Here is a 13,658-nt window from a genome sequence, read left to right on the forward strand (position 1 = left end):
TGGATCGGGTCCAGCGCATTGGCGTTTATGGGAAACATTGTTTGCTGCCAGCCCCAGAAAGCCCTGCTGCCACTCCTTAGAAACCAGGGAGGTCTTTGCAAGGCCTTTTCCCGCAGAAGGGACTATTAATCCTGGACTATCCCCTCCCTTCCGCATAGATCTGGCAGCAATGCCAGGCATCATTATTTATGCCGGCCTTCCTCAAATGAAAACCTTTTTGGTGCAAAATCAAATCCCTCTTCTTCATGTCTCTTGTTTTCTTGTCAGTGTTGCTGTGTGCCTTGGAGTCACTTCCAACTCCCTTGGGAAGTGCTTGAGCCTTTTCCTTTGGGAGTCTACCCGCCAAGGGTGCTTTCTCTGTGGATTCCTCCACCACTACCAGCGGCTGGAATAGCTGACTGCCAGGCTTTCCTCCCTATGGCCCTATGGGGACAGCCAGGCGGAAATGTTCCTTGGTGCCTCCAGGAGCTGAGCAATGATTGATGAGGCCTTGCCTTGACACTGCCCAGGAATCCAGACACTCAAGGGCCCAGAGCTCTTCCTTGGAGCACAATGTTCCTTCTTCCCAGAACGGCGCTGCAACGATTGCTATCGCAGGAGGCTTCTGTGTAAACAGCCCCAAAGGGCACAAGGGTCACTTGAAGCTGGGCTCCAGTCTGGTGCCTTCCATCCAGTTGCATTGGACTACAGGTCCCATCGCCCCCGGCCAGAGACGCAGGCTCTGTGGGTCATTTTGTACTTTCTCTTTCCCTCCCTCCTTTGCCTTCCCTCCTGGTCCTACTTTGCAGGGTCATTGCGAACATAAAGTAGGATGGAGATGTGAGGATAAGCAGAAAATGAGGAGAACTGTCTATAACAATGAGAACTCATGGCTGGGGAGCAGAAAGGGGATTTATGGGTCAAGTCCCATTATATGCAATGATGTATTATTATTATCATTATCATTATTACAACAGTGCGGTCCTTAGTATAGCTCTAGGACCCCCCGTGGATACCAAAATCCATGGATGCTCAAGTCCCACTAGATACAAACAGAATGTTGTTGCTGCTTGTTGTTGTTGCAATGGGCCCTTAGTATCTGCCGGGGTTTGGTTTCAGGACCCCACATGGGTACCAAAATCCATGGATGCTCAAGTGCCATTACACACAATGGCATGACCAAGGTTTGCTTTTTGGCATGTATATATGCTTTTGAATATTTCCAAGCCATGGCTGCCTGAATCCGTGGCTAAAGAATCGGTGGACAGAGAGGGCTGGCTGTACTTTTAGCAGAAGAGGAGCGACAAGGCCAGGCTGCGCGAGGCTGGAAGGTGTGGGAATCGGGGCCGCAGAGGCCTGTCGGACTTGGAGAACGAGATGCTTGCTCCTTGTGAGTCAGAGAGAGGCGCACCGAGGAAGGAGCATTGCCCTGGGAGGCCTGCACCACCGACGCACTCCCTGCTGCTGCCCAAAGTGCCTTGAAGTTCCCCAGCAAAGGAGGAGGCGGCAGTGGAGGACTTCAAGGGCTCGGCCGGCCTGCCTTCCTCCTACCTGCCTTGCCTTTCGGCTCCTCCTTGCCTGCCTCTTGCCAAGGTGCCAAGGTCGGTGCCAGGTGCCCCAGGAGCTTTATATAGAGCCTTGGAGGAGAACTGGAGCTCCTTACCACTCTGCCCTGCCCTGGACCACTGCCTTCTCCATCATGTGGAGGGAGATCCTGGCCCACCGGCAATACCTGATCACCGTCTTGGCCCCGCTGGTCCTCCTCCCATTGCCCCTGGCTCTTCCTTACAAGGTACGTTCTCCGTGTCCTCCGTTGCTGCCAGGGGTCGGTGCCTTTGGGCGCCCCAGAGATGCCTGAGCTGCGAATGCATCCATTTTGCTTGGCTACCTTGTGCCAGCACCCAACAGGTGCAGCTGCATTTGCTTGATCCAATTTGGATCAAGCAATCCAATCTGGAAAACCTCCAAGCATCTGCCAAACTTTCCAGCCTCAGGGTTTAAAAAGACTTGGCTGATTTTGCCAAAGAAGTCATCCATCCAAAATACAAAGTGCCAATGCAGAGGCAGTGTTGGATCAAGGATGGAGGGATTGCTTGGCAGCCCCAGATTTGTTCTTGGATTGCAACCCCCAGCATCCTTCTTCCTTGGCTAGGTTGGCCAAGGCTGATGGGAACTGTGCTCTAACAAAAAGACAACAAGGGCCACAGTTTGACAGCTCTTAGCAGTTTTTGCAACCATCCAATGGAGCCATTGCTTCTGCTCAAGTACTGCAGGTTATCTTTGGCCAAAGCCACACAAAACATGGGTCTCCCAGATATTTGGCCAAAGCCACACAGTTTTGGAGGTGTTGCTTGACCTCCATAACAACTAAATTCCCCATGCTATCTTTTCCCTCTTTACGATCTACAGAGTTTTGCTTTTCCAAACCTACTAGAAAATGCTGGGCCTCTTGCTATAAGTTTACATACATCATCCTTTTCTTTGTCACCGCAAGGACTCGAATTTTGTTGTATTTTTAAAAAGGGAAAGGCCTGAGTTCAGCAATGGAGACCCCTATATTTAAAATTCGGGGACTTTTGCACTATGCAATTATAGCACTACAATTCCACTTCAATTGCCATGTTTAATCTTGGGATTTGCAGTTCAGGGAAGGGCACTGAGGCTTCTCAGCCAGAGCTGGTGCCCCCCTGAACTACAAACCCCTGGATTTTATAGGATGTGGAACCATGGCAGTTAATGTGGAATGAAAGCACTATAAATCTGGCCCTGCGAATGGGCCCACTGTCTGGAATGCTAGCCAAGAAAGCGATGGCTCCCGACGAAGATGGCTTCTTCTTGTCTTACGCTCAGGAGGTGTCACTGATGGCAGAATGACGCTCTGAGCCATATAAGTGGCTTTTTATTGGATTGCGTGTTGCCCATCCTGGTTTTGCAAAGGGCCCTTTGCTGTGCAGCACCCAGAATCCCCCTCCAGCACTGGAGGATGATGGGAATTGTGCTTCCTCCAAAAAGAAGAAGACCATTTTGCTCAGTGCTGGCTTTCAGTGTGAAGTGTTGCAATAATGTTAATTTGGGAGAAGAGGCGGCGCATGGCTTCTGTGGGCAGCATGGAGATACATCATCTATGCATGCGTCCATCTGTTACTTTCATCTTTAAAGAGAGGCAGGATGGAAACCACCCCTCTTGAAAATGCATTGGCAAAGGAGTGTTTTGCCGGACGCCAAGCCGGCATTGGCGAATGCTCCAGGGCTGCTTTGGAGCCAAACGGCAGCCGGCTTCTGTCCTGGGTTGGGATGCGGTGTTTCCTCCTTGGGCCAAAGCCAGGTTAATGCTCCCTATCACCACCCTTGAGGTGGGAGAGGCTCCTTCCAGAAGCAAGAAAATGCGCCAGGCAGGCGGCGCAAAATGTCGGATGCCCAGGAAGCTTCTGGGCATGATGAGGTCCGAGGCGTGGACCTTGCAGCTGGGGCACCAGGCATTTTGGGGATGGTCTGCAAGGCAAACAGCATCCAGCGGCCCCTGAACCCGTCACCCATCGCTCCCAGTGTGGGCCATTCCCTGCAGAAGGATGGACTGGCTGGCCCTTGCCTTGGGGAGCACCTCCTGATGCCACATGCTGCCTTCCTGGCCTTTGCGAAGTGTGCAAACGCTTCCACCTAAGAAGTGACAATGGCAGTAAAATTGGTGCTGGTCAGAATGAGGAAAAGGAAATCTTGATATTCTTCATTCTTGTTCTATCCTGTCTTTCCACCAACATCTCCATACTCATAACAACCCTGCAAGGTGGGCCAGGCAGGAAAAGAGAACAAGTGGTCCAGCTCATTTTGCTGGTGAATTTTCCAACCTAATGAAGTCTAGGACCCCAAACCTCCCGAGTTTTACCCAACCCTTGACGTTTTGTTGTTGTGGTGACCCTTCCTTGGGGTCTTCTTGGCCGAATTTGTTCGGAAGGGGGCCTGAGGAAGCATGGCTTGGCTAAGGCCACCCACGGCTCAGGTCACACTCTCTCAGCCTCAGAGGGAGGCCATGGCAAAAGCCCCTTTGAGCAAAGCCTGCCAAGAAAACCACAATCCCTCCTCTTCCTCTGCCTTGTTTGATGTCCTCAGACTCTTTCCCAGCACGTAAAGGGGAGGGGTGTGTGATAGACACCTGTCAATCATTAAGCCTGGCACCTTGGTCTCCTTTCCAGCGGGGTTTGGAAGGCCAGAGGTGGCAAACGTTACACTTTAAGGGACAGGATTCGCTCCCTTGCCTGGGAAATGGACGGAATTCGTGACTAACTTGGACTTATTTTTTTCCAGTCCTTGGTGCTAGAAATCATTTGCTTCGATGCGTCCGTGCCCTTCGTTCATTCTCAGAGGCCTCTGTGGGGGTCTCTTCTGCCCCCAAACCCACCCCTTGGAAAGCCATGCATTTGCACTTTCTGCACCAGACCCTTTTGGGTTGCAACTACCCTAAGAAGCAAAGGGGAATTTACTCCTTCCACGGAAACTACTCACTCCTCCTTCCTTGCTGTCAGGAAGTCCACAACCTGCCCTTACTCTTTCCCCTACTCTTAGTCCTACTCTTAATAAAACTCTCCCCAGACAGTTGTTCTGACTGGGGATGATGGGTGCTGAGGCTCCAAAGATTGTAAGCAAACCAAAGAATAAGTCCTCCATCTCACACTGGGCATAGTAACATTTCTTTTCAAAAACAAGCCTGGTTATTCGTAACTCATTCCGCAGTCTCCCCATTTTGCAAACACAGTTTTAAAAAAGAGATAAAACTGAGACTTTCCAGGCTGGTCCTCTAACCACTACACTTTGCTGCAATGAATTTGTAAACCAGATTTACAGGCGGCCCTGAATTCCAGTTCTTTAGGGAAAGGTGGGATATGAAAAACAACAAGAGCCGCAGCAAGAGAGAGGATGGCAAGGGCACAACGGCAGGAAGGGAAACGGCTTGGCTTGCAATGCGTTGTCTGACTCACAATCAGATCAGCTCCTTAATGGTTCAGAATTCCAGTCAGTAAAACCTGGGAGACTGTGAAACCAAGATAAGAAGAGAGATGATGATGATGATGATGATGATGATGATGATAGCAGTGGTAATAGTAATAATGATAAGAGCAAAATCAAAGGCAAAGATAGCAGGAAAGGTTGTGAAAAAACAAAAACCTGCAACTGGAAATGTGCTGCCTCTGGGAAAATGCAATCCGTGTGGCTAGTTCTCTGGGAGCTCCCATCATCCCCAAACGGTTGATCTGGCTGTTGAGGATGGGTGCTTGGGCTCCATCTCCCAGCCAAAGAGTGCAAGTCAATCAAAGAATAAGTCCTCCATTTCAGAGGGGTTTGGACTGGATGACTCTCAGGGATCCCTTCCACCTCTGTGACCCCAGTGGTACAACCAATGGCACAGTGGCTACCCAGGCCTTCAGCTCCACCAATGAGAGGATTTCGTACCCGGCTCCCTCTCACCCAAATCCACGTCTCTTCCAACATGGACACCCGAATCTCCCTAACTTTTCTCTCTGTCCATGTTCTCTTCTTTCCAGGAGGCGCAATGCGGCTACACCATCATCCTGATGGCCCTCTTCTGGTGCACCGAGGCCCTTCCGCTGGCGGTCACCGCTCTCCTGCCGGTCCTCTTCTTCCCACTCATGGGCATCATGGACTCCACATCGGTAAGGCGGGCATAGTGGAGAGGGCAAGATGGTGGAGAAGGGGCTGGGGGACAGGCTTTTAGGATGTGGCAGGAGAGCTGGAGTCACTTGGCGGCTCCGTTTCAGGCCTTGGAGGAAGACCTGGGAGAACACACTTCAGGCACACAAAGCACAGTTCAGTTCCAAGGCTGTCTCCTTGAGTAAGCAAAGAACAGTACTGGACATACAGTGCGTCTCAGACATCTAAAGCGCCACTAAATTCAATATATATATGAATTAAAGACAGCTCAGTTCTAGGTATATAACTAAGTCCTGGTTCAATAGGTTTCAAGCATGAGAAGCACAGCTAAATTCAACGTATGCCTGCTCAAGTTTCAGGCATGCCAAGTACAGGTAACGTTTATGAATGTCTACTCCGATATCAAGCACGAAGACGTATCTTATTCGTAAATAAGCCCTAATGTAGCAGATCTCAGGTATGCAAAGTAGTTCAACATACGTTTCAGTAGTTTGAACCCAGGTTGACCCAGCCCTTTCCATGTTCGCAGGTATGCAAGGAGTACCTGAAGGACACCAACATGCTCTTCTTGGGCGGCCTGCTGGTGGCCATTGCCGTGGAGCACTGCAACCTCCACAAGCGCATTGCTTTGCGCGTCCTGTTGATCGTCGGGGTTAGGCCTGCTTTGTGAGTAGCAAAGGGAAATGGCCCAGGAAAATGGAGGGGGTGCTTTCTCTCTACTCTGAGAAAGGCAGCAGGGTCCAATGGGTAGAGCTAACCCACGCTGATACCTCTCTTGCTCTCCCTTCCCCGGCCAGGCTCCTGATGGGCTTCATGGGCGTCACAGCCTTCCTCTCCATGTGGATCAGCAACACAGCCACCACTGCCATGATGGTCCCCATCGCCCAGGCCGTCTTGGACCAGCTCCACCAGTCTGAGCAGAGAAGGATGGAGGCCAAGCCGACGCAAAATGGGAGCGCCAACCCAGCCTTCGAATTGCAGGAACCGGGCAATGTGCAAGGTGGGTCTCCAAAGGACGTGTCTCCTCTCCCGAGGATGTGTGGCTGTCTGGAGCACAGAGGGCTTGACTGCCAGGTATCCCAGCAAATGTGCGGCCATGGAGGTGGACCCCCAAGTGCCCAAAATTGTGCTTTTCAGCCTTTCCTGGTTTTCACAGTAGCTGGGGGGAAATTGTATTTTCTCTTCCCATCAAGGCACAATATCTGAGCAGGGTTTGCTCTCTTAAGAGGCCATTAAGACCCATTCACTTTACAAATGGCTTGAAGTGGGCTATAGATGCAGCCAAGATGGCCACCTCTTCCACTGCTGAGCCACCCAGGCTGACCGTCACAATAGATAGATAGATAGATAGATAGATAGATAGATAGATAGATAGATGCCACCAAGAGTCTGACTCAATGTAGCTTCTGCTGCAACTTCCAGAATCCCCCATCCAACAGCTAGCAGGAGATGCTGGGGACTGCAATGAGAAAATAATTAAATCTCCAAGTCTTGTGAACGGATTGTGTAAGGTCCCCCTCTGTGAGACCTTTTGGCCTCCTTCCTGCTCGCTCAAACCACCCTCTTCCCACCCATTTCTCCCACAGTGAATGGCCATGTGGTGACCATAGAGAAGGAGAAGCTGCCCGAAGACCAGTGCCAGCTGGAGAAGAAGCACCGCAACCTCTCCAAGGGCATGAGCCTTTCGGTATGCTACTCGTCCAGCATCGGGGGACTGGCCACGCTGACCGGCACCACCCCAAACCTGGTGCTGAAGGGCCAGATGGACGAGTGAGTACCATACGGATTGAGACCCTGTGTGTTTTGGGGCAGCACACCGTCCGGCATTTCACAAATTATAATTAAGGGTGCTTCCCCGTTGCAGAAATGATGCAGTTTGACACCACTTGGGCCCGATCTGCCCACTTGCAAATTACAAATCCCAGTATTAAAGCAGTGTCAAAGTGCTTTATTTCTCACAGTGCAGGTGCAACCCTGGGACACGGGGGGGGGGGGGGAGTGCACTTTTGCAACCCCTGACAACTGACGTCATGAATCCAGATTGCAATTCCATCATCCTCCCCCCCTTTTTTCCCCACTTTGCTTTCTCCAGGCTGTTTCCTGACAATCACAACGTGGTCAACTTTGCCTCCTGGTTCGGCTTTGCTTTCCCCACCATGGTCATCCTCCTGGTCCTCTCCTGGTTCTGGCTGATGGTGATGTTCCTGGGCTTTGAGTAGGTCCCTCGGGAGTCAGCCCTTGCGCTCCTTCCTGAAGTCTGTGTGCATGGTTTGTGTGCATTGAACACTGGGAGCAAAGTTATCTCTGTCTCAGCCATTCATATGGGCAGTTTTTAACTTTGGAATGTTTTGGATTCTGGGATTCCAGATAAGGGAGACTCAGCCTTTCCTTTAGGGGAGAAACAACTCCCCAGATCTCTAGGGAGGAATGCAGAGGGAAACTGGGATCTGCAGTACCCCTCATCATGGAAAGCTATGTTTTCCAAGCCCTGGTTCTAAAACTAATTTAGGGATTTATTTTTTCTTGGAGATTGATTCTCACTCCTCCGTCCGGAGGAAGAGCTTCCCTGAGATCTCCTTTCTCTCTGTGTCTTTCTCAGCTTCAAGAAGAATTTCGGCTACAGGGCCAGTGCATCGGAGCAACTGCACTCGGACACGGCCTACGACGTGATCCGGCAGGAACACCGGTCCCTTGGCCCCATGAAGTTCTCCGAAGGCACTGTCCTCGGCCTCTTCATCTTCCTCGTCCTCCTCTGGTTCACCCGGGAACCCGGGTTCATGCCCAGCTGGGCAAATGCCCTCTTCAGCAGGGATGGGGTGAGGTAAGAACCCAAGACCTAGGGACAACCCTTTGGGATGAAGGCACCCCCCAAGGGACTCCAGTCCAACCTTGTTATGTGCGAATATACAACCAAAGAGCTCCTGAGATGGTCATCCAACCTCCTTGAAGGCCTCCAACAAAGGAGGGTCCACCGCCCTCCAAGGCCTCCTTAGGCTCTTATGGAAAGGGCCTTCAAGGGCCACCTCATCCAACCCCGTTCTGCCATGCAGGAACAAAACTTGCCCCAAAGATGCCCAATCAATGCCTATTTAAAGACCCCCAAAGAGGGAGGACCCACCACCCTCAGAGGCGGTCAATATTCCACTCTCAAACAGTTCTTCCAGTCAAGACGTTCCTCCAAATGTTTAGCTGGGATCTCATTCCTTGTAATTTGAACTCAGTACTTCATGTCCTGGTCTCTGGAGCAGCAAGAAACAAAATCTCCTCCTCCTCCAGCCTTTCAAATATTTAAAGATGGCTCTATTGTGTCCCTTCTCCATCTTCTCCTTCCTCCACAGTTACGTGACGGACGCCACGGTGGTCATCTTCATTGCTCTGCTCATGTTCTTTGTTCCTTCTGAGATTCCCCGCTGTGGCTCACGGAGCCGGCGGCAGGAAGGTAAGAGCAGGGGAGTGCTGGGGGAGAAAACACATGGCAATGCAAAGTTTGTGGAGCCATGGTTCTCTGGATCAAATCGGCAGGACTTTTAGATTGACGCCTGTCACTCTCTAGTTTGTAGAATCAGTATGTAGAGAGATCTTGTAGCACCTCTGACTGAAAGAAAGAAGTTGGCAACATGAGTTTTTGTAGACTTCAGTCAACAAGGCAAAGGGAGACTTGAACTCGGGTCCTTGCACCTCCTCTGTCATGCAATGGAGAGATGATTTTTTGGTCCTCCATGGATTTCACAGATGGATCTCTCTCTGTTTTTTGGGATTTCAGAGGGCACGAAGGAGATCCAAGTGACCCCGGCCCTCTTGGACTGGCCGACCGTCCACCAGAAGATGCCCTGGAACATCATCATCCTTTTGGGGGGAGGATTCGCCTTGGCCAAAGGCAGCGAGGTCAGTGTTCAGGGTTTCCACGCTGAAGTAGAGGGCTGGGTTGGATGACCTCCCTGAACTCTCGCCCGTGCTTCAAAATCTATAATGTGCTTGCAGAGGTTTGTAAGAAAAGACTTGGGATGGGCCTTTGCCACCAGGAAGATGGGTTTTGGAGTCTTCATTAGCACTGCCTCCAAACATTTACAGCTGGCCAGTGGTGCAAAAGAATTAGCTTATCTTCGTTGGATGCTTTTTTGGACATTTCTTTTGCGGTTTGGCGACTGGAGGGAATGACTTTCCTCCGCAGTTAACCTGTCTGCAAAGTTCTCCTAGCTGTGGGGAAGGGGTTTGGGTCCCACTGGCAGGTTTTGCTTTCCTTTGTTGGCTTCTGCACCATCTAACCCTTGAGCACCCATTTTCCATTCACATCACTGGCCAACAACAACAAAGCCCATCTTAGAGCAGCAACATCTGTTCTTATTTGGCACCACAAGAACTCCTGGGAAGACTTGGAGTGACACCTAGGTCCAAAACAGGACACTGCTCCTTCCACTGGTTGCTGGGGATGATGGGAACTGTTATCCAACACAGTGGGGTTGCATAGAACAAACTGCACAGACCAGTTAGAGAGGATTGCTGCACTAACTTTTCCAAACGCCAGAGGGAAGTCAAGTCATGCCAAATGGGAATAGTCAACCAGGAGCCACTTCGGTTTGCATTTGCACTGACCAGGCGTGCCCTTCGTTTACAATTAGGCTGCAATTAAGAGAGACCTTCTTATCCTCATGTGTACTCCCCCCCACCACTTTTTTTATTTGGTTTCCTTCTTGATAAGAACGTTTCCAAAACGGCATAAGTGGATCATTTCTGCAGTGCAGATGCAGCCTTCATCTCCCAAACGTCTGGTCCTTTGGTGCACTTTTCCTCCCAGGTCTCTGGTCTCTCTGAATGGCTGGGGAGCAAACTGACGCCTTTGCAGAGCATCCCGCATCCCGCCATCGTTTTCCTCCTGTGCCTTTTGGTTGCCGCCTTCACCGAATGCACCAGCAACGTGGCCACCACCACCCTCTTCCTCCCCATCTTGGCTTCCATGGTAAGCTGGCAATGGTCCCTGGAGGAGAACAGAGGGTCTTCCTCTCTGGCCCTTTGCCCTCCAGACCTGGGGCTTGGCATAGCTAGATTTGGCTTCCTTTTGGGTCAGACCTTCTCCACACCTTCCTTCCATATTGAGTTGACCCACACAATACAAGGAACTGTCCAGTTTGAGAAGGGCCTTGAGAAGCTGGACAGTGTCCAGAGAAGGGTGACCAACAAGAGGGTCAAAGGTTGGGAAACCAATCCTCACATAGAAAAGGTATCCATGTTGTTTTCTGCTGCTTCAGAGACAGTGGCTGCATCTCCACTGCAGACTTAATGCAGTTTTGACACATGGCTCCATGGCTCCTTCTCTGGCAGAGAGCTCTGGGGCCACAGCAAACTAGCCATACCCTGGAGCCATGGATTCAGCCTTCATCCTGATGGTTGGAACAGTCTCACAGTGCATTAAATCTGCAGCGTGGCAGTCCTTTGCGGTGAGGACATCTGGACACCATGCTCACCTGTCCTTGCGCTTTGGAGACTCATCCCCTCCATGTTTTGCAATCTCTCAGGCCCAGGCCATCTGCCTCAACCCACTGTATGTGATGCTGCCCTGCACCTTGGCCGCTTCCCTGGCCTTCATGCTCCCAGTGGCCACTGCCCCCAACGCCATCGTCTTCTCCTACGGACAGCTGCGGGTCATGGACATGGTGAGTCCTGCCAGTTCCTTATTGGGCTTTGGCGTTCCCAAGAGGCCTTCCGCACATGCAGCACTATGATTCCACTTAAGTTTCTATGCATACACCCCATGAAATAAAATGCCCCAGTTCCTCTCACTTCCTCCCACTTTCCCCTTCTCTTCAACTGACTTCAATGGTTGCAAAAAGTACAAAGCAATTTGCACTCCATTAACTCAGCAGAGAAGAGAGGAGAGGAGGGCTGGACTCTGACCCTTACCAGTCGGCTCAGGCAAAAGCAAATGTCTGCAGCCTCTCCCAGCTTGTTTGTCCTTCCTCCAAATTAGTCCTACTTTCCTTTCTCCCGATCCTCCCAGGTCAAAGCCGGCTGCATGCTCAACCTCTTAGGGGTGCTGACCATCACCTTTGCCATCAACACCTGGGCCTTCCCCTTGTTCGACCTCCACCATTTCCCGTCCTGGGCCAACAGCACCAACGGTCAGTGCTGACCACCTGGGGGAGGGACGCTCTTCCGATGGGGGAGCCATCGCTTCAGCCCAGGCCCCGTTGCTCCTCGCACAGCCTTTTGGGTGGTCAAGGGGTCATTTTGAGAGCAACCCAAAGGGGCTGCAGGGCTGCCTTGTCCTGGCACTCTTTTCTTGTTGGCACCTGGGCGCCCTTTGAGAGATCCAGCTGAGAAGTTTAAAGGCTCAACATCCGACAAGATAACATGCCCAAGAGAGAGATCTCCGCATCTCCATCCACCGGACGCATGTGCAGAGTGTTACCGCATGGCTCTGTCTGAGTTCATGCAGATATATTCTATAGGTTGTATTTACTTCGGACGCCATGCCCGGGCAAGCCAGGTTGGCAAAGTGGCTGCTGGGCGAAGCCCCACCGATTAACCTGGTTTCTTGTGGGTTCAGCCATGTTGGCATCCTCCTGGAGTTTCCAAAAAGGGCCAGAAGGAGGAGGCTTGTGGAGTCTAGGCTTCAGGGGGGATGCCCAGAGACCTGAAGGGTTTGGGAGTCTTGGAGAGGGAAATGCAAATGTGCTCATTTGGCACAATAAAGGTTATTATTCTGGACCAAGTGCGATCTTTCTTTGGTACGGTGCCAAAGGGTGAAAGTCTTTTGGGGCCCATTGGAAAAGGATGAGGGGGAAGGCTCTGTGGAGTGAGATTTGGTACCCAATTGCTTTGGAGACTCTTCATTCCTGCTCAGTTCTACAGCTGCAAACATGGCACATAAGTCACTTGTGTACAATATAACTCCTAGTTATATAAGTCTTGGGACTTGAGCATCCATGGATTTTGGTGTCCACAGAGGGTCCTGGAACCAAAGCACAGCAGATATGAAGGGTCCACTCTACAAACATAGTGTCTGGGGGGATTCTGGGACATATAGTTCGGAACAATAACTTTGCATGGCTCTTCCTTTTTCTCTGCTATATGTGCAATAATACCAGAGTCTTCCTCCAATAGTCCACCTTTTGTACTTATACAATGCAACGCCTGGAAAATCAGGGCTCTTTGGTCCATGAACCGTGCCATGACAGGTCCAGTTCCCTTGCAAGGCCGCCCCGTCAGCCACCGGGAACAGAGTTTGCACCTTTCCAAAAAAACCCTCCGCAATTTCCATGCAAAACCCAGGCCCTCCCTTTGGATCTTGCAGGATGGTACAGCTCCCTCCGTGAGAGATTTGCATCCCAAATAAATAAAGGAACGGATGAATAAGAAGTCACCCTCCTTGCCGTGCGGATGGGAATTCCTGCACAGAGCCACACCTTCTTCTCCCACCCCTCCGGGCCTGATCCTAATCGTGCGCCTCGGCTGGTTGAACAAGAACCCATTTGGCAGCCAGAGCGTGCCCAAAGGGGAAGAAACAGGTGCCTCTTGGGAGGATCTTCCTCTCCGTTAGAAAGACCAGAATAATAATAATAATAATAATAATAATAATAATAATAAGCATCTCCTCTTCCCCAACTTTGCGGATGGAGGATTTGGGAGCCAGGACCTCACAGCCTCCATTTGGCACAAGCAAAGCCTCTTGGTTAATCCTCTAGGATCCTAGAGCATGGATAGCATGGGCAGAATCTCACCTTTCCCAGTCGGCGCCAGCAAAAGTAAACTGCGGCAACCTCTCCTGACTTTTTGGGTCTTCCTCACTAATACTCATAGTCACTCATACCTTACCCAGTGGGTTTCATGACCGAACGGGGACCAAACCCTAATCTCCAGAGTCGGGGTGCAATTTAGGCTGACAGGAAACTGGCCACAGAGTAATGATAGTACCACCGTGTTCTTCTTTTGTTGGACCTACCTGGAGGAGACTGGCATCCATTTTGGCTTCTGCCATTCAAGACAGATAAGAACAAGCTGGCACAGGCCCAGAGGAG

The 13,658-nt window shown here is 51.0% G+C and overlaps 1 protein-coding gene across 3 annotated transcripts; it reads left to right on the forward strand.

Moving 5' to 3' along the window:
* The first annotated feature begins 1,678 nt into the window (after nt 1–1,678).
* Nucleotides 1,679–11,770, forward strand: SLC13A2 (solute carrier family 13 member 2). Of its 3 annotated transcripts, none has more exons than XM_089483867.1 (12): nt 1,679–1,771; nt 5,517–5,645; nt 6,173–6,309; nt 6,441–6,682; nt 7,230–7,413; nt 7,736–7,858; nt 8,243–8,464; nt 8,982–9,096; nt 9,409–9,528; nt 10,439–10,600; nt 11,157–11,294; nt 11,639–11,770. In XM_089483867.1, the coding sequence occupies exons 1-12, from the start codon at nt 1,679–1,681 to the stop codon at nt 11,768–11,770; spliced, it is 1,797 nt and encodes a 598-aa protein (XP_089339993.1). The 3 variants fall into 3 exon arrangements, with proteins under 3 accessions (XP_089339993.1, XP_089339994.1, XP_089339995.1); XM_089483868.1 differs by having other exon boundaries at nt 6,441–6,643; nt 9,421–9,528; XM_089483869.1 differs by having other exon boundaries at nt 6,441–6,631; nt 9,421–9,528.
* Nucleotides 11,771–13,658: the final 1,888 nt, after the last annotated feature.

The sequence above is a fragment of the Sceloporus occidentalis genome, unplaced genomic scaffold (assembly GCF_023333645.1).
Source record: "Sceloporus occidentalis isolate IW3139 unplaced genomic scaffold, rSceOcc1.0.p SCAF_21, whole genome shotgun sequence".
Lineage (NCBI taxonomy): Eukaryota > Metazoa > Chordata > Lepidosauria > Squamata > Phrynosomatidae > Sceloporus > Sceloporus occidentalis.